This window comes from Oncorhynchus mykiss, chromosome 21 (assembly GCF_057628025.1).
Source record: "Oncorhynchus mykiss isolate SJ-2025 chromosome 21, ASM5762802v1, whole genome shotgun sequence".
In the NCBI taxonomy this organism is placed as follows: Eukaryota; Metazoa; Chordata; class Actinopteri; order Salmoniformes; family Salmonidae; genus Oncorhynchus; species Oncorhynchus mykiss.
In genome coordinates, this window is record NC_143042.1 from 5,843,691 (window position 1) to 5,867,500 (window position 23,810).

Sequence of the window (23,810 nt, forward strand, 5' to 3'; positions counted from 1 at the left end):
AGGAGGCCATTTACATAAGAAAGAGAAAATAAAATACTTCATGGTCCCATGCTGTTCCCAGTACAATTCTAGACCTCTATCGTTGAGCAGATAATTACATGTTGTAAAAGGGCCACTCCATCATCAATCCTTCTAGATTGATTGAGACAGAGATACTGTTTCTCACGGCCAACTGAAATAACTCTATTGCTCTCCAGGCTATCTGAGCCACACTGTATGTTTCCTGGGAAGGGTTTGATTTGTCTTACAGAGACATTGAGGTAGTAACAAACTGCCTGGCTGGGTGTCTTGTCTTCCCTCAGTCAGCTCAGGTCACAGTGGTGGAGGAGAGGAATGAAGGTGATCAGAGAGTAGAACAGAAAGAGAGACCAGGGAAACAACCAGTCTTCCTGGCCTCCTCCCCCTCTTCCTCGCCTCCTCCCCCTCTTCCTCGCCTCCTCCCCCCTCTTCCTCGCCCCCCCCCCCCTTCCTCGCCTCCTTCCCCCTCTTCCTCGCCTCCTCCCCCCTCTTCCTCGCCTCCTCCCCCCTCTTCCTCGCCTCCTCCCTCTGTCAGTTCCAGTCTCTAAAAGAAAGTGAGGTCAGTGAGCCCTCTTCCAGTCAGGCGTGAAAGGAGGCGGGTGGCTGGGTGTTACCATGTCCAAAACCCCTTCCTTCCCCTCCCCACCCCACAAAATGCAGTTCCTACCCCAGCCCAGTTCCTACCCCAGACCCTTACCAGCATCTTGTAGTCGATTTGCTGTCTGATGAGCTTATCCTCGCTGAGCGAGTAGCGCGCCTCGCCAGTGATAGAGTCTATAGGCCCCTTTTCCATCTGCTGCTTGATGGCACAGAAGAGGGAGAAGAGGGGCTCGCCAGCACACTCCTGTGTAGAGAGGGATGGTGAGAGACAGACAGACAGACAGAGAGAGAGACAGACAGAGACAGAGAGTGAGAGACAGAGACATAGAGAGAGACAGACAGAGAGACAGAGAGACAGACAGACAGACAGAGACAGAGATTGGTGTCAAAAATATAACCTTAACCAGAAATTTAACCATAGCTCCTAACCCTAACCCTAACACGAACCCGATTTCCTAATCCTAAACCTAATTGTAATGCCATTTCATAACCCTAAACCTAATTGTAATGCCATTTCCTAACCCTAAACCTAATTGTAATGCCATTTCCTAACCCTAAACCTAATTGTAATGCCAATACTAATTCTAACCTTAACCCTAAACCCCCTAGAAACAGCATTTTACCCTGTGGGGACTAACAAAATGTTACTATTTTTTACTATTCTTGTGGGGACTATTCTTGTGGGGACACGTCCACACAAACAAACAAACACACGCACACATTCACAGACATGGACAAACGCCCACGGACAGACACACAGACACACACACACACACACACTTTACCATATTACACTCTCACAGACATGAAGCTAGAGGAGCTGAATGGGTGAGCAAAGCAGAATGTATCAGAGTGAAGTGTATGCAGACATTGACCTTTAGGAACTTGTATAGCAGGAAGGTGAACCAGTTGGTCAGCATTTTCTCTGCCACAGACTCCGTCCTGAAATCAACAGAGACATTCCATCAACATGCCATCCCTCACAACCATCACAAATACTCAATATGATCATCAAATTCCCCACAAAACCAGGACTGTTGTAATGAATAGGGGCTTTTGTTACAAAAACATCATTGCATTTTTGGCTCTCACTTCTAAAGGCCCCCAATCTTACTGCCGATGCCTTTTATATTCAGGCACGCCAAGGGCACCTAAGCTACGCTGGGGTCTTAATAGAAGAGAAAGCAATTAAAACCTTTATTTGATCCCATTGGGATTGATGTCATTAGAAGGGCCTGTAATAATACTGGCCTCATTATTAACCTCTCCCTCCTTAGCCCATTCACACCCACTGTCTGGGACGACACAGCACATCACATTACAATAGAAAGTGACTGCACACATCCATCGCCCTGCTCTCTTTCTCTCTCTGTTATGTCCGGTCTCTCGTGCCAGTGGGCGCTCCGCTGGCGGGACTAATCGGGGCACCGTTCACTGGGCTACCACAGGCGGCCATACCGTGTGAATGGATAGTATTCATGTGCACAATAACAAACAGCAGGGTCTGAAAGGCGAGAGGCGGGGATCGGATATCCTTTGACACGTCTCTGGCTCCTGTGTGGTGGGTAATCTGCCAAGAAACCCCCCCCCCCCCCCACCCCCCCCCACCACCACCACCTCAATGAGGCATGGCCACAGGCATCAATATTTCAGGATTAGGCCATTGTGTGTGTGTGCACGCCCCCTTGCCCCCTGTGTCATTCGGTTGCCACCTGCAGCCTCCCCCTGGCCCCATCCTCTCAGAGCCCTCCTGGCCCCTCCTCTCAGAGCCCTCCTGGCCCCTCCACTCAGAGCCCCCCTGGCCCCTCCACTCAGAGCCCTCCTGGCCCCTCCACTCAGAGCCCTCCTGGCCCCTCCTCTCAGAGCCCTCCTGGCCTCTCCACTCAGAGCCCTCCTGGCCCTTCCACTCAGAGCCCTCCTGGCCCTTCCTCTCAGAGCCCTCCTGGCCCCTCCTCTCAGAGCCCTCCTGGCCCCTCCTCTCAGAGCCCTCCTGGCCCCTCCTCTCAGAGCCCTCCTGGCCCATCCTCTCAGAGCCCTCCTGGCCCCTCCTCTCAGAGCCCTCCTGGCCCCTCCACTCAGAGCCCTCCTGGCCCCTCCACTCAGAGCCCTCCTGGCCCCTCCTCTCAGAGCCCTCCTGGACCCTCCACTCAGAGCCCTCCTGGCCCATCCTCTCAGAGCCCTCCTGGCCCCTCCACTCAGAGCCCTCCTGGCCCATCCTCTCAGAGCCCTCCTGGCCCCTCCTCTCAGAGCCCTCCTGGCCCCTCCACTCAGAGCCCTCCTCTCCCCTCCACTCAGAGCCCTCCTGGCACCTCTTAGGAGGACCATCGCAATTAGAGATGGAGGATTGTGCCCGCTGTGCCAATAGGCCGGGCCTGGCACCCCCTGCCAACCAGAATTGGCACAACACCTGGATGGGATTAACATCCTGCTCTGCTTGCGCCCGCATTTTTATGTTGGTGCGGCGGCCGAGAGAGTCCTCGGCTCCAGGGGTCAGGGAGGTCACGTTTCATCTTTCCTTTCATGTGTCCCTCACTCTATTCCTCCCCTCCACTCCCTCATTCTCTCTCCCTCCTCTCCCCTCAGACCCTGTCCCCTTACTTGTAATCATTCACACATCCAAATGGTCTCCATGTAGACAAATTCAGCACATCAATCAAAGGGATGAAAAGAGAGTGTAAAAGGGAGAGGTGGAGAAGAAATGACTTGGAGATGGAGGGAGGGGTCTCAGTAAAAGACAAGAATAACAGAATGACTTGGAGAGGGAGGGAGGGAGGGGTCTCAGTAAAATGGAAGAATAACAGAATGACTTGGAGATGGAGGGAGGGGTCTCAGTAAAAGACAAGAATAACAGAATGACTTGGAGAGGGAGGGAGGGGTCTCAGTAAAATGGAAGAATAACAGAATGACTTGGAGATGGAGGGAGGGGTCTCAGTAAAAGACAAGAATAACAGAATGACTTGGAGAGGGAGGGAGGGGTCTCAGTAAAAGACAAGAATAACAGAATGACTTGGAGAGGGAGGGGTCTCAGTAAAAGACAAGAATAACAGAATGACTTGGAGAGGGAGGGAGGGGTCTCAGTAAAAGACAAGAATAACAGAATGACTTGGAGAGGGAGGGAGGGGTCTCAGTAAAATGGAAGAATAACAGAATGACTTGGAGAGGGAGAGAGGGGTCTCAGTAAAAGACAAGAATAACAGAATGACTTGGAGAGGGAGGGAGGAGGGGTCTCAGTAAAAGACAAGAATAACAGAATGACTTGGAGAGGGAGGGAGGAGGGGTCTCAGTAAAATTAAAGAATAACAGAATAACAGAATGACTTGGAGAGGGAGGGGTCTCAGTAAAAGACAAGAATAACAGAATGACTTGGAGAGGGAGGGAGGGGTCTCAGTAAAATGGAAGAATAACAGAATGACTTGAGTCTTTGTCTCCTCTTTCAGCTCCCGCGTTTTCTCCTCTTTTTGTTATTTTATGTGTGTGTGTGTGTGTTCATAAAGAACGTGTTCAGAAAGGTGTGTGTAACTGTGTAACTGTGTGTGTTTGTGGGTTTTTTTGTCAGTGCGTGCCAGGCCCTCCAGTAATGATCTGTTTTGGCACGGCCCCACAGGGAGTCCAAATGTCCATCCTCTATCCAAGCCCTGCCTATAGGGAAGATGGGATGAAGGGCTGCTGTACCTAACATGTCCACAACGGTCCAACAACCTCCTCAACCTCGTCTCGACTGCCACATCTCTACAACGTATCAGTAACGTTACTGATAAGTTAACATGGCTGTAATGCTCTGTGATATTGCATGTTGGCATGAAGTAGTGTGCCTGCTTGGCACCCAGTCAACCAAGTCAACTTGTTGGTACTTAGTTTCCCCTGGTTACAGAGCAGTCGTTTTGCCTCTGCACGTGACATGGGAACCAGAGAATTCCTGGATTGCAGATCCGGTGGGACGCATTAGTATGTCGTGCAGAGCGACGCTCTATAAAACGGAGGCTTAACGCTCAATGTATCTTCACAGCTCTCCCACTCATCCCACAGGCATTTCTTTACAGGCATCTGGCATCGCACTGATCATGATAATCTAAACCATGGGTGCTGAAACAACAGATGTGGCTTACAAACAGAGTTTTGACACCAGAGGTCATTAATGAGGGTTCTGTATACCATATCGTCCTAGGGTGTTATTGATTGTGATAGATAAGCTCTTAAAATCAATAAGATGTTAAAGGACAGGATTCTCAGTGATGTTTTTCACTCTACCCTCCTCTGGGCCAAGTGGGGGTCACAAGCCTTTTCTCTGTTAACCAAACACGCAGCTACGTTGTAGCTCTGCTGCTAGCCACGCCCCCTTCCTCCAATCCCACGTGTTAAAGCACCACAGCATGAAGTCAGAAATGATTTCAGTTTCCCACTCGGGCTCCTGGGGAGAAGATTGGCTGTCTGACGCAGAGCACAGGCTGCGTACCCAATGGCACCCTATGTCCTTTATAGAGCACTACTTTTGCACTACTTTTTTCACGACCTCATCCCTGATCATAAGTAGTGCACTCCATAGGGAATAGGGTACAATTTGGGACGTAGAACCAGTCTCAGTGCTCAGGCTGACGTCTTCTTACTAGCACTACTGAGATAATCCTCACAGTATAATCAGAGGACCTTTAGCTCCTACTGATTATTATCAGTGTGTGTGTGTGTGTGTGTGTGTGTGTGTGTGTGTGTGTGTGTGTGTGTGTGTGTGTGTGTGTGTGTGTGTGTGTGCATCAGGAGATGCAGATGGACGGTTGCTGGTTAAAGGAAATAATAGTAGCCCCGATTTTTAAAATGATATATTATATCATAGATGGATGAAAGAAATCTGAGCCGTGGAAAAGGTTCAGCAGCTATTTCAGTATGCATGAAGAGAGAATGAGAGGGTGTAAGCAGGGGGTGGGGGGGTGGAGGAAGGAGAGGGGGCTGACAGAGGAGGGCGCAGAAATGCGACAGATGGTTGTGGAAGTCTCTCGTTAGTTAGTTTGCCTGGTGGTGTGCCTCAGCTGAGGTTGAGACGGGCAGATGGGGATGTAGAGAAAGGCGGGAGAGGAGAGTGGAGGAGAGGAGAGTGGAGGAGAATGGAGGAGAGGAGAATGGAGAGTGGAGGAGAGGAGAATGGAGAGGGGAGGAGAGGGGTGGAGAGTGGAGGAGAGGGGTGGAGAGTGGAGGAGGAGAGGAGAGTGGAGTGGAGGAGAGGAGAGTGGAGGAGAATGGAGGAGAGTGGAGGAGAGGGGTGGAGAGTGGAGGAGAGTGGAGGAGAGGGGTGGAGAGTGGAGGAGAGGGGTGGAGAGTGGAGGAGATGGGTGGAGAGTGGAGGAGGAGAGTGGAGTGGAGGAGAGGGGTGGAGAGTGGAGGAGACGGGTGGAGAGTGGAGGAGAGTGGAGGAGAGGGGTGGAGAGTGGAGGAGAGGGGTGGAGAGAGGAGGAGAGGGGAGGAGAGGGGTGGAGAGGGGTGGAGAGTGGAGGAGGAGAGGAGAGTGGAGTGGAGGAGAGGGGTGGAGAGTGGAGGAGAGTGGAGGAGAGGGGTGGAGAGTGGAGGAGAGGGGTGGAGAGTGGAGGAGAGGGGTGGAGAGTGGAGGAGACGGGTGGAGAGTGGAGGAGAGTGGAGGAGAGGGGAGGAGAGGGGTGGAGAGGGGTGGAGAGTTTGTCTTGGAAGCGGTGATGGGAAGCTGGTCTGGACACAGTGCCAGAGATGCCCTGCTTATGCACTTTGAGCAGTGATTTAGTAATCAAGTAAAAAGGCAAAGAGGGGGAAAGGCAGAGAAAAGAGAGAGAAAGAGAGATGGCCTGCGCAGAGACGGGGGGGAGAGAGAGAGAGGGCGGGAGATAGATGAGAGAGAGAGAGAGAGAGAGATGGCCTGCGCAGAGGCGGGGAGGAGAGAGAGAGAGGGCGGGAGAGAGAGAGAGAGAGAGAGAGATGGCCTGCGCAGAGGCGGGGGGGGGGAGAGAGAGAGAGGGCGGGAGATAGATGGATAGAGCGAGAGAGAGAGAGATATGGAGAGAGACAATGAGAGAGAGGGAGATTGGGAGGACACAGAGGGAGGGGAAAGGGAGAGATATATTGAGGGACGAGACGGGACGGGACGGGGGGGACGGGGTGTTACTCCGAGCCCAGATTTAGCCTTCCCATCACAGCTGAGTGAGTCTGGGTGTCTCTTCTATTTTGGGCGTGTATCCAGGGCCAAGCAGGAAGTATGTGACTGTGTGTTAGGGCTAGCAGCTAAAGGTTAGCCAGACTGAGGATGGCCACGTGTGATAGCACAAGCGGCTAAAAGTTAGCCTTCACACTGAGGGTGACTGTGTGTGTTAGCGCTAGCAGCTAATAGTTAGCCTCCACACTGAGGTTACTGTGTGTGTTAACGCTAGCTGTTAACAGTTAGCTCATTACTAAGGGTGACGCCCCACCGCTGGCCCTCACAGAGACACACAGAGAGGCATGCTGGGATGTTGGAGGACTGCTAGGTGGAGTTTACACCCGCCAGGGAGGGCTGTGGATGGCATGAGTGGATGATCAGAAGAGGATAAGGGAAGAGGTTTGAAGGATGGTGTGAGAAGACGTTAGAAGCCATGCTGGAGACGTATAGAAATACAATGCAACAGTTTGAGGTGGGTGAAGAGACTGACGGATACAAGCTGGGGAGAGTGAGGGACGGCCTAGAGTGGAAATGTGATGGAAATACCTAGTTAGTTAGTTAGTTAGTTAGTTAGTTAGTTAGTTAGTTAGGTAGGTAGGTAGGTAACACAGTCTATAATCAAATGAATAAACATAAATGATCCCCTGAGGGAAAATGTAATTCCACACCCTAATGACAGCATGTTTAATATTGCATTTACCAGGTTATCAACACTCAAATGGGGCCAAAAGAAAAGCAAAATGGTGCCTGGAAATACGGATGGTTACGAAGTAATCAGAGAAGGAATGTCCCTCTCCCTCTGACAGTGTTCCAGCCTAGAGACCCTCTAGTCTGACAGTGTTTCAGCAGCTAGCCCCTCTAGTCTGGTAGTGTTCCAGCAGCTAGCCCCTCTAGTCTGGTACTGTTCCAGCAGCTACCCCCTCTAGTCTGACAGTGTTCCAGCAGCTAGCCCCTCTAGTCTGACAGTGTTCCAGCAGCTAACCCCTCTAGTCTGACAGTGTTCCAGCAGCTAGCCCCTCTAGTCTGACAGTGTTCCAGCAGCTAGCCCCTCTAGTCTGACAGTGTTCCAGCAGCTAGCCCCTCTAGTCTGATAGTGTTCCAGCAGATAGCCCCTCTAGTCTGACAGTGTTCCAGCAGCTAGCCCCTCTAGTTTGACAGTGTTCCAGCAGCTAGCCCCTCTAGTCTGGTAGTGTTCCAGCAGCTAGCCCCTCTAGTCTGATAGTGTTCCAGCAGCTAGCCCCTCTAGTCTGGCAGTGTTACAGCAGCTAGCCCCTCTAGTTTGACAGTGTTCCAGCAGCTAGCCCCTCTAGTCTGATAGTGTTCCAGCAGCTAGCCCCTCTAGTCTGGTAGTGTTCCAGCAGCTAGCCCCTCTAGTCTGACAGTGTTCCAGCAGCTAGCCCCTCTAGTCTGACAGTGTTCCAGCAGCTAGCCCCTCTAGTCTGATAGTGTTCCAGCAGCTAGCCCCTCTAGTCTGACAGTGTTCCAGCAGCTAGCCCCTCTAGTCTGACAGTGTTCCAGCAGCTAGCCCCTCTAGTCTGACAGTGTTCCAGCAGCTAGCCCCTCTAGTCTGACAGTGTTCCAGCAGCTAGCCCCTCTAGTCTGACAGTGTTCCAGCAGCTAGCCCCTCTAGTCTGACAGTGTTCCAGCAGCTAGCCCCTCTAGTCTGGTAGTGTTCCAGCAGCTAGCCCCTCTAGTCTGACAGTGTTCCAGCAGCTAGCCCCTCTAGTCTGACAGTGTTCCAGCAGCTAGCCCCTCTAGTTTGGTAGTGTTCCAGCAGCTAGCCCCTCTAGTCTGACAGTGTTCCAGCAGCTAGCCCCTCTAGTCTGACAGTGTTCCAGCAGCTAGCCCCTCTAGTCTGACAGTGTTCCAGCAGCTAGCCCCTCTAGTCTGATAGTGTTCCAGCAGCTAGCCCCTCTAGTCGGACAGTGTTCCAGCAGCTAGCCCCTCTAGTCTGGTAGTGTTCCAGCAGCTAGCCCCTCTAGTCTGACAGTGTTCCAGCAGCTAGCCCCTCTAGTCTGACAGTGTTCCAGCAGCTAGCCCCTCTAGTCTGACAGTGTTCCAGCAGCTAGCCCCTCTAGTCTGACAGTGTTCCAGCAGCTAGCCCCTCTAGTCTGGTAGTGTTCCAGCAGCTAGCCCCTCTAGTCTGACAGTGTTCCAGCAGCTAGCCCCTCTAGTCTGACAGTGTTCCAGCAGCTAGCCCCTCTAGTCTGATAGTGTTCCAGCAGATAGCCCCTCTAGTCTGACAGTGTTCCAGCAGCTAGCCCCTCTAGTCTGACAGTGTTCCAGCAGCTAGCCCCTCTAGTCTGACAGTGTTCCAGCAGCTAGCCCCTCTAGTCTGACAGTGTTCCAGCAGCTAGCCCCTCTAGTCTGACAGTGTTCCAGCAGCTAGCCCCTCTAGTCTGGTAGTGTTCCAGCAGCTAGCCCCTCTAGTCTGGTAGTTCCAGTATTGTTTTTACAGACTGTATTATACTGTAATATTTACTGTAGTGTTTTGCTGACATTAATGTATTTTTTACTATAGTGTTTTTGTTTTATTGTCTTTGATATAGGAGTGGGGGCTTTCGCCTTGAGGCAACCTACTGGACAAATACTTAAAGATCACATTTTCCACAACCTTTAGGTAGAGAGGACTGTGGTCTGAACAGAGAGTTCAGAGCTTCTGCTCTTTTCTATAACCTGTAGGGAACACAATATATGGTCTGTATTTGGCATGTAGGTTTCTCACTTATGGGTGGCACAAATTGGGATTTTGGGGAGGGGATTGGGCAGGTTATATGCAAATTAAATACACTAGTATTTGCATATATACTGTAGACATTACTCAAATATTTACTACAGTGTTTCTTTTCAGATAAAACTGTAGTATTTATTATAGTATTCTGCAGTATACTACAACATTCTATAGTAAGTACTATACACGATCAAGTGACACTACATCGTTTAGTATAATATTCTACACTATACTACAGAATTCTATAGTAAGTACTGTAGTATTGTTTCATTTGGGATTGAAGGAGTTTACTGCCTGGTAATGGCTCCGGAAGCTCTGGGTGCGATTAATCATGCCTTGCCCATACAGCATTAATCAAATGCCGCATCCAAGATGTCTCTGTTAAACGTCTCCTTCATGATGTGAATATGCGGTTCATTTTCTGACACAACGATACGCTCAATACGCTCCCATGTTAGTGAACAGCTAGCGAACAGAGGAATCTGTGTCTATCTTCATTGGGGAGGAGGATTTCGCCCGAGGGAGGACGGGAGGTTTGCAATTGAAATTAGGAAGATTAAATTCATTTACGATATGCCTATCAAATCATTGGGGAGGCTGACTGAGCAGTGAGCACCCTGAGCAAATGTGTGATACAACGACCACACGGACCAACGTCTTTTTCAAGGGTAACCGAGATGGTCACAACACCTCCAGCACCATATACGGTGGTGATATGGTGTTGAATTGAAGTGGTGGTACTGTGTATATGATACAGACTGACACACAGGGAAGTGCTGATTGAGCTGGGAGTAGCTAGGGCTTTTAACAATCCCATTTATTTTTCAAGTGAGGATTTTTACAGCTTTTTTTAATTGGATTCTCCGCTAATTAATGGTAATTATATTCTAATGATGTGCGTGTCAGAGTAGTACATGTTTCTGAGACAAAGTGATCATTTCAATGTCATTGAAGTTAATTCCACATGTCACCGCCATGAAACAGTGAATATGGAGCGATCAGGCGTGGCTGATCGGCTTGCTGCTTGACTAATACACTAATTCGACAAAGTCCAGTTTCAAAGGACGCATCCCAAATGGCACCCTATGGGCCCTGGCCAAAAGTACTGCACTATATAGTAAATAAGGATTTTACCCTGTTCTTAGTTTTAGCATAAACCAGCCATTCTAGAGAGTTAGAGTTGGAGAAGAAGTACGAACATTGGTATTAATGATAAATTGAGAACGGCTTGGAGAGGGAAAGCAAACCCACAGCCACAGTTGTCCATTACCACTGAGTGGAAATCTATGAGTGTTAATGTGTAGGATAAAGCTAATGCAACGTTGATGTTAACATTAGTCGGCTGTTCAGAGCTTAAATGCTTAAGAGCTCCGTGAGGGCCCAATCATTCACTCTGTCGCAGATAGAGAGAGAGAGAAAGAGAGCGAGAGAAGAGAGTGATGAAGAGAGCGCGAGAAAGAGAGCAAGAGAAGAGAGTGATGAAGAGAGATAGAGAAGTGTGTGTGTGAGTTTGTGCAGGTGTTCTGTAGAAGTGAAGTCACTCACCCCTCTCCCCAGACACAGAGAGGTGAGGACAGAGCCAAGGCCTTTGTCTTAATGAGGCCAGAGATGGCCCACGAGAGTCACACACACACACACACACACACTTCTCCCCTCTCCCCTCACCTTCGGAGCAGCAGCTTGGGGTGGTTCTTGCTCTCCAGGTTGCGGTCGATGAGGTCAGAGAGCAGGTGCTTGAGGACATCGGTGGCGTACTCCAGTTTACTCTGCAGCATTGTCATGATGAGCGAGGCCACGTTGCCGCGGTCGCGCATGGAGAAGCCGCGCTGCGACTCGAGCGTGCGGATGAATGAGAGCAGGAAGACCTTGTTGTTGATGAGCTGGCCGAACAGCTTCAGGCCCTTCTCCACCTGCTCCTGTCTGTAGCCCGGCACCTGGGAGACAGGGAGGAGAAGAAGAGAGGAAAGGGAGGAGAGACGGATACGCTTAGATGACAATTTATTTATTTAACTAGGCAAGTCAGTTAAGAACAAATTCTTATTTTCAATGACAGCCTAGGAACAGTGGGTTAACTGCCTTGTTCAGGGGGAGAATGACAGATTTTTACCTTGTCAGCACGGGGAGTCCAACGCTCTAACCACTAACATGCCGCCCCGTCAGAGGTCACACTTGTCTCAGATACAGAGACTGTTTGGGGTCAAGGTTTGGGGTCAGTCATGCATGCATACATTTTACACATGGGTGGTCCGGGGAATGGAATCCACTACCCTGGCATTACAAACACCACGCTCTACCAACTGAGATACAAAGGACCACATGGTCATGCCAAACACCTGGCCCAAGTCATGGGTGTAACATAACATCACAACATCCCTCGTCATTAGAGTAACATGAACCCAACACTAGAGGAATCAGACATCACTACATCCCTCGTCATTAGAGTAACATGGACCCAACACTAGAGGAATCAGACATCCAGGGATAGACTATAGACTGACTGACTGTGGGGAATAACTCATTCCATGGCCTTGGCATCTCCCATTCCAGCCAAATCCATTATCACTCCACTGGCTCAATTCAAATCAAATCAAATGTTACTTGTCACATACACATGGTTAGCAGATGTTAATGCGAGTGTAGTGAAATGCTTGTGCTTCTAGTTCCGACAACGCAGTAATAACCAACCTAGCTGTTAAGACCTGGTTCTCTCAAATGACAGTCTGTTTAGCCCTGGTTCTCTCAAATGACAGTCTGTTAAGACCTGGTTCTCTCAAATGACAGTCTGTTAAGACCTGGTTCTCTCAAATGACAGTCTGTTAAGACCTGGTTCTCTCAAATGACAGTCTGTTAAGACCTGGTTCTCTCAAATGACAGTCTGTTTAGCCCTGGTTCTCTCAAATGACAGTCTGTTAAGACCTGGTTCTCTCAAATGACAGTCTGTTAAGACCTGGTTCTCTCAAATGACAGTCTGTTAAGACCTGGTTCTCTCAAATGACAGTCTGTTTAGCCCTGGTTCTCTCAAATGACAGTCTGTTTAACCCTGGTTCTCTCAAATAACAGTCTGTTAAGACCTGGTTCTCTCAAATGACAGTCTGTTAAGACCTGGTTCTCTCAAATGACAGTCTGTTTAACCCTGGTTCTCTCAAATGACAGTCTGTTAAGACCTGGTTCTCTCAAATGGCAGTCTGTTAAGACCTGGTTCTCTCAAATGACTGTGTGTGCTAATGATTACAGCCTGGAATGTGGGCATGGGAGGATATCTGGGAGAGTCAGCATGGGAGGATATCTGGGAGAGTCAGCATGGGAGGATATCTGGGAGAGTCAGCATGGGAGGATATCTGGGAGAGTCAGCATGGGAGGATATCTGGGAGAGTCGGCATGGGAGGATATCTGGGAGAGTCGGCATGGGAGGATATCTGGGAGAGTCGGCATGGGAGGATATCTGGGAGAGTCGGCATGGGAGGATATCTGGGAGAGTCAGCATGGGAGGATATCTGGGAGAGCGAGGAGTTCTGCACCTTTTGAAGGTGGAGTCATTTGAACTAAGTCTTTTGAGAGCCCTGCTTATTTCTTTGACTCCACAATATGAACGTTGTTCCCAGGCAAAGCTGACGCAAGATGAAAGCAGCGTGTGTGGTGTATTCCCCTCCACGGGCGGAAATTGTCCCCGCGCCGTTTACGCTAGTCTAGTCAGTCGGCGTGCGATTTCCCGTTTTCATAAATTGCACCTACAGAGATGACATTTTTTGATCTGTCAGGATCGATTGGAGAGAGCAACGGTCTCTCTATGCGACGCGTCTGTCAGGGAGCACAAGTTTCCTCGCTGTCGCTTTCCATGAGGACACAGTCATCTGCAGTTCACACTGTGCAAGAGTTATTGTTAAACCCTCGTCTATTTCATAACGTCTGACATTACTGGCTTAGTTAAATAAAGGTTCAATAAAACATGTATAAAAAGGAGCAGAGAGACAGAGAGAGAAAGAGAGAGAGAGAGAGAGAGAGAGACAGAGAGAGAGAGAGAGAGAGAGAGAGACAGAGAGAGAGAGAGAAAGAGAGAGAGAGAGAGAGAGAGAGAAAGAGAGAGAAAGAGGGAGAGAGGGAAACAGTGGAGATTTGTTGAGATGTACCATGAGACAGTCCTATTCAACATCCCACTGTAGCCCCATAATCAAACAGCCTTATTCAACATCCCACTGTATCCCCATAATCAAACAGCCCTATTCAACATCCCACTGTATCCCCATAATCAAACAGCCCTATTCAACATCCCACTGTATCCCCATAATCAAACAGCCCTATTCAACATCCCACTGTAGCCCCATAATTAAACAACCCTATTCAACATCCCACTGTATCCCCATAATCAAACAACAGCCTTATTCAACATCCCACTGTAGCCCCATAATCAAACAACAGCCTTATTCAACATCCCACTGTATCCCCATAATCAAACAACAGCCTTATTCAACATCCCACTGTAGCCCCATAATCAAACAACAGCCTTATTCAACATCCCACTGTATCCCCATAATAAAAACAACAGCCTTATTCAACATCCCACTGTAGCCCCATAATCAAACAGCCCTATTCAACATCCCACTGTAGCCCCATAATCAAACAGCCTTATTCAACATCCCACTGTATCCCCATAATCAAACAGCCTTATTCAACATCCCACTGTATCCCCATAATCAAACAGCCTTATTCAACATCCCACTGTATCCCCATAATCAAACAGCCCTATTCAACATCCCACTGAAGCCCCATAATCAAACAGCCCTATTCAACATCCCACTGTAGCCCCATAATCAAACAGCCCTATTCAACATCCCACTGTAGCCCCATAATCAAACAGCCCTATTCAACATCCCACTGTAGCCCCATAATCAAACAGCCTTATTCAACATCCCACTGTAGCCCCATAATCAAACAGCCCTATTCAACATCCCACTGTAGCCCCATAATCAAACAGCCCTATTCAACATCCCACTGTAGCCCCATAATCAAACAGCCTTATTCAACATCCCACTGTATCATCCATAATCAAACAGCCCTATTCAACATCCCACTGTAGCCCCATAATCAAACAGCCTTATTCAACATCCCACTGTATCCCCATAATCAAACAGCCTTATTCAACATCCCACTGTAGCCCCATAATCAAACAACAGCCTTATTCAACATCCCACTGTATCCCCATAATCAAACAACAGCCCTATTCAACATCCCACTGTAGCCCCATTATCAAACAGCCTTATTCAACATCCCACTGTAGCCCCATAATCAAACAGCCTTATTCAACATCCCACTGTAGCCCCATAATCAAACAGCCCTATTCAACATCCCACTGTATCCCCATAATCAAACAGCCCTATTCAACATCCCACTGTAGCCCCATAATCAAACAGCCCTATTCCATATCCCACTGTATCCCCATAATCAAACAGCCCTATTCAACATCCCACTGTAGCCCCATAATCAAACAGCCCTATTCAACATCCCACTGTAGCCCCATAATCAAACAGCCCTATTCAACATCCCACTGTATCCCCATAATCAAACGGCCTTATTCAACATCCCACTGTAGCCCCATAATCAAACAGTCCTATTCAACATCCCACCTACTGATTACTATCACAAAATCAGGAGAAAAGGTAGGCATCCATTTTCCATATTCTCTGAGGAAAAATACAATGTATATCTTCTTGAGATTTAACAGGTAGGCCTAGAGTCGTCGCTAATATTAGTACATTTGAGTCATTGAGACGTTAGCTCTAATCCTTTTATAAAGAGAGAGAGAGAGATTCAACCCAATCAAATTCACTCTACAAACTATGAATATGCACTGTTGGAGATTGCCCATCCACACTTTATTTGCTCCAAGCCCAATAAGGGCTATTTCCTGTATCATCTCCCACATCAATAACAATTAACCAGCTATCACCAGCCAGAGATGAGCCCACTGCTACTTTCATTAGGTTTCATTTCACATTAAACTCCCTCATATAACGGGACATTTATACCAATTAAAACATCATTAATTTTTCTTATAACGGGGAATTCTCATCAGGCACCCGCATGGTCGACTCTGAGCCTGTGAAATCGGTGCCTCGCAGCTAGAAGTTGTTCAATTATCACTGTCCATCACTGTTATTAGGGAATAAATAACTAGCTTGTCAGTTCAGAGTTGATGTGCTTTTCTCTCCGCTATACTTTTAATTTGTCCTCGACTCTGAGAAACAGTCTTGTCACATGTTGTTACCATTACTAACAAGAGATTTGACTGGACTACTGCGTCAAGCACTAATGAGAGACAGTGTTATTTGTTTACCGAGCGTGAGCACAAACAACGACAGCTTTAATTCTGCCCGTAACCCCACTGTGCCTTTCATTTGCTTTTATACTGTTGAATTAGAATGCATTGATGGAAACCACTTTGAGATATGCGTGTTTTTCTACGTCAGGGATTTAACGAGGAACAATGTTTAGGACCTAAACTGAAGTGAAATTCAGTCAGGCAGATGATAGGGCAGCCGTTGTGATATTTGGTCAGGCAGTTGACAGGGCAGCTCTTACCTCCAGGTCCCTGAGAACAGGGTGCTCCTCTATGCCAGGGAAGAGGACCCTCATGGTGTAGGCCCTGTAGTCCAGGAAGGGGATGCCCACTCCGTCCAGGTCACTGGTCAACTCATGGATGTCTGTCTGCAGCTCGGCAAAGGCTGAGGGGATAAACGGACAAACAGTCTCCTTAAAGGTAGAGTCAGCGACATGACGTATAGTTGAAGTCGGATGTACATACACCTTAGCCAAATACATTTAAACTCAGTTTTTCACAATTCCTGACATTTAATCGTAGTAAAAATCCCCTGTCTTAGGTCAGTTAGAATCACCACTTTATTTTAAGAATGTGAAATGTCATCATAATGGGGTCAAAAGTTTACATACACTCAATTAGTATTTGGTAGCATTGTCTTCAAATTGTTTAACTTGGGTCAAACGTTTTGGGTAGCCTTCCACAAGCTTCCCACAATAAGTTGGGTGAATTTTGGCCCATTCCTCCTGACAGAGCTGGTGTAACTGAGTCAGGTTTGTTGGCCTCCTTGCTCGCACAGGCTTTTTCAGTTCTGCCCACACATTTTCTATAGGATTGAGGTCAGGGCTTTGTGATGGCCACTCCAATACCTTGACTTTGTTGTCTTTAAGCCATTTTCCACAACTTTGGAAGTATGCTTGGGATCATTGTCCATATATCCACATACTTTTCCTACCTTATGATGTCATCTATTTTGTGAAGTGCACCAGCCCCTCCTGCAGCAAAGCACCCCCACAACATGATGCTGCCACCCCCGTGCTTCACGGTTGGGATGGTGTTCTTCGGCTTGCAAGCCTCCCCCTTTTTCCTCCAAACATAACAATGGTCATTATGGCCATTTTTGTTTCATCAGACCATAGGAAATTTCCCTAAAAAGTTCGATCTTTGTTCCCAATGTGCAGTTGCAAACCATAGTCTGGCTTCTTCCTTGCTGAGTGGCCTTTTAGGTTATGTCGATATAGGGCTAGTTTTACTGTGGATATAGATACTTTTGTACCTGTTTCCTCCAGCATCTTCACAAGGTGCTTTGCTGTTGTTCTGGGATTGATTTGCACTTTTCGCACCAAACTATGTTTATCTCTAGGAGACAGAACGTGTCTCCTTCCTGAACGGTATGACGGCTGCGTGGTCCCATAGTGTTTATACTTGCGTACTATTGTTTGTACAGATGAACCAGACTTGTGGAGGTCTACATTTTTTTTCCTGAGGTCTTGGCTGATTTCTTTTGATTTTCCCATGATGTCAAGCAAAGAGGCACTGAGTTTGAAGGTAGGCCTTGAAATATATCCACAGGTACACCTCCAATTGACTCAAATTATGTCAATTAGCTTATCAGAAGCTTCTAAAGCCATGACATAATTTTCTGGTATTTTCCGAGCTGTTTAAAGGCACAGCCAAGTTAGTGTATGTAAACTTCTGACCCACTGGAATTGTGATACAGTGAATTATAAGTGAATTAATCTGTCTGTAAACAATTGTTGGAAAAATTACTTGTGTCTTGCACAAAGTAGATGTCCTAACCACCTTGCCAAAACTGTAGTTTGTTAACAAGAAATTTGTAGTGTGGTTGAAAAACGAGTTTTAATGACTCCAACCTAAGTGTATTTACACTTCCGACTTCAACTGTAGATACACAGAGTAAAGAGCATATTGGGTCAATTTCCGCAACAACTAAGAGCTTTGGAGCGTGAGGCTAAACTTCTCCACTGTTTCTGTCCCGTGGGTACCACGTTGTAACAGCGGGAGGTGAACCCGTGCACACGTGCAGATACTGTGTGAGAGCGATGTCTTGCATCTTGCCCATCACAAACTGTGGTGCTGCTCATGCAACAGCATTTCGCTGACTCTATTGACAGTGTTGGAAAAAGTACTCAATCATCATACTTGAGTAAAAGCAAAGATACCTTAATAAAAAATGACATCATTGACAAATGAAACGTGTGTTTATTGAGTACACCAGATCAGAGACAGTAAGGACGACCTGGGATTGTTCTCTTGATAAGTGTGTGAATTGGAATTTTACTTTTGGGTGTCATGGAAAATGTAAAAATAATGTGAATCCTTACCCTCTTTACACTCCAGGGCCACACGAGACTCTAGGTTGTCCATCTGCATCTGTAGCCTCTTCAGGGTGAGGTCGCTCTCGCGTGACTTGCGTTTATATGCAATGAGCACTATCACAATGAAGAGGATGAGCAGGGCACCGGCGCCGGCGATGCTGATGATGGCCGTGCTGCTCAGCGGACTGTCTGACGTGATGTGGACTACGCCCGGGGAGAACTCGATGCCGCCCACACGGGCCTGGGGAGGGAGAGACAGGGGAGAAGGGTTAGAGACAGGGGAGAGGGGTTAGAGACAGGGGAGAGGGGTTAGAGACAGGAGAGAGGGGTTAGAGACAGGGGAGAGGGGTTAGAGACAGGGGAGAGGGGAGAGAGGAGAGAGACAGGGGAGAGGGGTTAGAGACAGGGGAGAGGGGCGAGAGAGGGGAGAGAGAGGGGAGAGGGGTTAGAGACAGGGGAGAGGGGTTAGAGACAGGGGAGAGGGGAGAGAGACAGGGGAGAGGGGCGAGAGGGGGGAGAGAGAGGGGAGAGGGGTTAGAGACAGGGGAGAGGGGAGAGAGACAGGGGAGAGGGGCGAGAGGGGGGAGAGAGAAAGGGAGAGGGGTTAGAGACAGGGGAGAGGGGTTAGAGACAGGGGAGAGTGGGGAAAGACAGGGGAGAGGGGGGAGAGACAGGGGAGAGGGGGGAAAGACAGGGGAGAGGGGGGAAAGACAGGGGAGAGGGGTTAGAGACAGGGGAGAGGGGGAAAGACAGGGGAGAGGGGGGAGAGACAGGGGAGAGGTGGGAGAGACAGGGGAGAGGGGGGAGAGACAGGGGAGAGGGGGGAAAGTGGGGAGAGACAGGGGAGAGGGGTTAGAGAGGGGAGAGGGGGGAAAGGGGGGAATGACAGGGGAGAGGGGGTGAGAGACAGGGGAGAGGGGGGAGAGACAGGGGAGAGGGGGGAGAGAGAGGGGGGAAGGGTGATAAACAGGGGAGAGGGGGTGAGAGACAGGGGAGAGGGGGAGAGAGAGGAGAGGGGGGAGAGAGAGGGGAGAAGGGTGATAGACAGGGGAGAGGGGGTGAGAAACAGGGGAGAGGGGGGAGAGAGAGAAGAGAGAGGAGAGAAGGGGTGAGAGACAGGGGAGAGGGGGGAGAGAGAGGAGAGGGGGGAGAGAGAGGGGAGAAGGGTGATAGACGGGGAGAGGGGGTGAGAAACAGGGGAGAGGGGGGAGAGAGAGGAGAGAGAGGAGAGAAGGGGTGAGAGACAGGGGAGAGGGGGAGAGACAGGGGAGAGGGGGAGAGACAGTGGAGAGGGGGGAGAGACAGGGGAGAGGGGGAGAGACAGGGGAGAGAGACAGGGGAGAGGGGAAAGAGACAGGGGAGAGGGGTAGAGACAGTGGAGGGGGGAGAGACAGGGGAGAGGGGTTAGAGACAGGGGAGAGGGGAGAGACAGTGGAGAGGGGGGAGAGACAGGGGAGAGGGGGAGAGACAGTGGAGGGGGTGAGAGACAGGGGAGAGGGGGGAAAGACAGGGGAGAGGGGGGAGAGACAGGGGAGAGGTGGAGAGACAGTGGAGAAGGGGTTAGAGACAGGGGAGAGGAGAAAAGGGGTTATTGTGTGGACACACTTAGACCGTGGTTCTGAAGGTTCTGTCTTTGTGAATCTCCTGGGTGGTGTCATCAGAAACCTTGTATTCCAACGATTATTGTGTGGACACACTGAGACCGTGGTTCTGAAGGTTCTGTCTTTGTGAACCTCCTGGGTGGTGTCATCAGAAACCTTGTATTCCAATGGTTATTGTGTGGACACACTTAGACCGTGGTTCTGAAGGTTCTGTCTTTGTGAACCTCCTGGGTGGTGTCATCAGAAACGTTGTATTCCAACGGTTATTGTGTGGACACACTTAGACCGTGGTTCTGAAGGTTCTGTCTTTGTGAACCTCCTGGGTGCTGTCATCAGAAACCTTGTATTCCAACGATTATTGTGTGGACACACTTAGACCGTGGTTCTGAAGGTTCTGTCTTTGTGAACCTCCTGGGTGGTGTCATCAGAAACCTTGTATTCCAACGGTTATTGTGAAACAAAACTGCATAAGTGGTTTATGAAATGAGATTGTGAATCAGCGGGAATAAAATGCATCTTGAATGGTCCACTGTTATAAACATGAATAAAACAGAGCAGAGAAAGAGACATATTGCCTTGATGTCTGTTTGTCTGTCTCTCTTTCTGTCTTGATTTTTGTCTGGCTCTATTTTACGGTAATGTGTCTGATAGCCTGTCTCTCTGGCTCTATTTTACAGTAATACGTCTGGTAGCCTGTCTCTGTTTGGCTCTATTTTACGGTAATGCGTCTGGTAGCCTGTCGCTCTGTCTGTCTCGCTCTATTTTACGGTATTGCGTCTGGTAGCCTGTCTCTGTCCGGCTCTATTTTACGGTAATGCGTCTGGTAGCCTTTCTCTCTGTCTGTCTTGCTCTATTTTACAGTAATGGGTCTGGTAGCCTGTCTCTCTTCTTCTGCTGCCCATCAATCATTGGTCCAGGTGGCAGAGCAGGAAGCGTCTCAGAACCACAAATGGAACCTTCATTGAGTTTGTGCCTGCCTAATCCCTCTTATTGAAACAGTTATTTGTTGTTTCTCTGTTTGAATGTTGAGAGTGGACAGTATAACCCAACGGTCCGATTAGATTATAGTCTGGGCCTGGCCCGGGACAGCAGGAGGTGGGTGGGGGGGTTGGAATGGGGACCAGTGTGTGTGTGTGTGTGTGTGTGTGTGTGTATGTGTGTGTGTGTGTGTGTGTGTGTGTGTGTGTGTGTCACTCACCAAGACTTTGTGTCGCCCTGTCAGGTTGGGCGACTCACACAGCAGCTGGTTGTCTGACACGGTCAACAGACAAGGTTTATCACCAATCAGAACCGTGTAGTTCAGCTTGCCGTTATTACCGTTGGTATTGGTGGGTGGGAGGAAGTTCCGCCCCTGAGAAACAGGAAGGAAATGGCATTGGACTGGGTAAGGTATTGTTTTGTTTAAATGGTATGCATACATTGATATAACTAGACTATGTAGACTATAAACATGTAAAGAAGAGAAGAGAGAAGAGAGAGAGAGAGAGAGAGAGAGCAGAGAGAGAGCAGAGAGAGAGAGAGAGAGAGAGACCGTGAGAGAGAGAGAGCGAGAGAGAGCAGAGAGAGAGCAGAGAGAGAGAGAGAGAGCGGAGAGAGAGCAGAGAGAGAGAGAGAGAGCAGAGAGAGAGAGAGAGAGAGAGAGAGAGCAGAGAGAGAGCAGAGAGAGAGAGAGAGAAGAGAGAGAGAGAGCAGAGAGAGAGCAGAGAGAGAGAGAGCAGAGAGAGAGAGAGAGACCGTGAGAGAGAGAGAGAGAGAGAGAGCAGAGAGAGAGCAGAGAGAGAGAGAGAGAGAGCAGAGAGAGAGAGAGAGAGACCGTGAGAGAGAGAGAGAGAGAGAGAGCAGAGAGAGAGCAGAGAGAGAGAGAGAGCGGAGAGAGAGCAGAGAGAGAGAGAGAGAGCAGAGAGAGAGAGAGAGAGAGAGAGAGAGCAGAGAGAGAGCAGAGAGAGAGAGAGAGAGCAGAGAGAGAGCAGAGAGAGAGCAGAGAGAGAGCAGAGAGAGAGAGAGCGGAGAGAGAGAGAGAGCAGAGAGAGAGAGAGAGCGGAGAGAGAGAGAGAGCGGAGAGAGAGAGAGAGCAGAGAGAGAGAGAGAGAGCAGAGACAGCAGAGAGAGAGAGAGAGAGCAGAGAGAGAGAGAGAGAGAGAGCAGAGCAGAGAGAGCAGAGAGAGAGAGAGAGAGAGAGAGAGAGAGAGAGAGCAGAGCAGAGAGAGCAGAGAGAGAGAGAGAGAGCAGAGAGAGAGAGAGAGAGAGAGAGCAGAGAGAGAGCAGAGAGAGAGAGAGCGGAGAGAGAGAGAGAGCAGAGAGAGAGAGAGAGCGGAGAGAGAGAGAGCAGAGAGAGAGAGAGAGAGCGGAGAGAGAGCAGAGAGAGAGAGAGAGAGCAGAGAGAGAGAGAGAGAGAGAGAGAGCAGAGCAGAGAGAGCAGAGAGAGCCGAGAGAGAGCAGAGAGAGAGCAGAGAGAGAGAGAGAGCCGAGAGAGAGCAGAGAGAGAGCCGAGAGAGCGGAGAGAGAGAGAGAGAGCAGAGAGAGAGAGAGAGAGAGCGGCGAGAGAGCAGAGAGAGAGAGAGAGCAGAGAGAGAGAGCAGAGAGAGAGCAGAGAGAGAGCAGAGAGAGCGCCGAGAGAGAGCAGAGAGAGAGCGGAGAGAGAGAGAGAGCAGAGAGAGAGAGAGAGAGCCGAGAGAGAGCAGAGAGAGAGCCGAGCAGAGAGAGCAGAGAGAGAGAGAGAGAGCAGAGAGAGAGAGAGAGAGAGAGAGAGAGAGCAGAGAGAGAGCAGAGAGAGAGAGAGCGGAGAGAGAGAGAGAGCAGAGAGAGAGAGAGCGGAGAGAGAGAGAGCAGAGAGAGAGAGAGAGAGCGGAGAGAGAGCAGAGAGAGAGAGAGAGAGCAGAGAGAGAGAGAGAGAGAGAGAGAGCAGAGCAGAGAGAGCAGAGAGAGCCGAGAGAGAGCAGAGAGAGAGCAGAGAGAGAGAGAGAGCCGAGAGAGAGCAGAGAGAGAGCCGAGAGAGCGGAGAGAGAGAGAGAGAGCAGAGAGAGAGAGAGAGAGAGCGGCGAGAGAGCAGAGAGAGAGAGAGAGCAGAGAGAGAGAGCAGAGAGAGAGCAGAGAGAGAGCAGAGAGAGCGCCGAGAGAGAGCAGAGAGAGAGCGGAGAGAGAGAGAGAGCAGAGAGAGAGAGAGAGAGCCGAGAGAGAGCAGAGAGAGAGCCGAGAGAGAGAGAGAGCAGAGCGAGAGCAGAGAGAGAGAGAGAGAGAGACCGTGAGAGAGAGAGAGACGAGAGAGAGCAGAGAGAGAGCCGAGAGAGAGAGAGCAGAGCGAGAGCAGAGAGAGAGAGAGAGAGAGAGAGACCGTGAGAGAGAGAGAGCGAGAGAGAGAGAGAGAGAGCAGAGAGAGAGAGGGCAGAGAGAGAGAGAGAGAGAGAGAGAGAGGAACAAGTCCCCCTTCACCTTCAGTATGATGGGGGAGCCAGGCTTGAGCTCCAGCACCCCAGACACATGGAGGGGTTCGAATTCGGGGTTGGGGTAGTAGATGAACGGCGTGTTGTTGAGGGCCAGCACTGCCTGCACGTCATCCAGGATGAAGCCAAACTCATCGGGCCGCGCTGGCACCTCCCTCTGCCTGCCCAGGCTGATGGGCAGCTCTGGGGCCTGGCACAGCATGGACGTGGGGCTGAACACCTGGCATATCTGTTGGGAGAGAGGAGAGGGCACAGGGTGATGAGTATGGACCACTACGCTATTTTATGTCATTATAGTATATTTATTTTATAGTAGGACAGATAAAGGGATACATGATACATGATCAGTAATAGTTATGTTAGTATTGATACATGGTCAGTAATAGTTATGTTAGTATTGATAAATGGTCAGTAATAGTTATGTTAGTATTGATACATGATACATGGTCAGTAATAGTTATGTTAGTAGTGATACATGGTCAGTAATAGTTATGTTAGTATTGATACATGGTCAGTAATAGTTATGTTAGTATTGATACATGATACATGGTCAGTAATAGTTATGTTAGTAGTGATACATGGTCAGTAATAGTTATGTTAGTATTGATACATGGTCA

The 23,810-nt window shown here is 49.2% G+C and overlaps 1 protein-coding gene across 1 annotated transcript in view; it reads right to left on the bottom strand.

Annotated features, from left to right (window-relative positions):
* The window catches only part of LOC110510810 (plexin-A4), a 473,690-nt gene that overhangs the window by 52,740 nt on the left and 397,140 nt on the right, over positions 1-23,810 (bottom strand). Inside the window, exons 18-24 of the mRNA XM_090213615.1 lie at positions 23,183-23,422; positions 20,952-21,104; positions 18,159-18,393; positions 16,077-16,219; positions 11,166-11,434; positions 1,494-1,560; positions 716-862 (exon numbers count right to left, since the gene is read on the bottom strand). Coding sequence (XP_090069741.1) covers positions 716-862; positions 1,494-1,560; positions 11,166-11,434; positions 16,077-16,219; positions 18,159-18,393; positions 20,952-21,104; positions 23,183-23,422 — 1,254 coding nt within the window. The remainder of the gene's footprint in view (positions 1-715; positions 863-1,493; positions 1,561-11,165; positions 11,435-16,076; positions 16,220-18,158; positions 18,394-20,951; positions 21,105-23,182; positions 23,423-23,810) is intronic.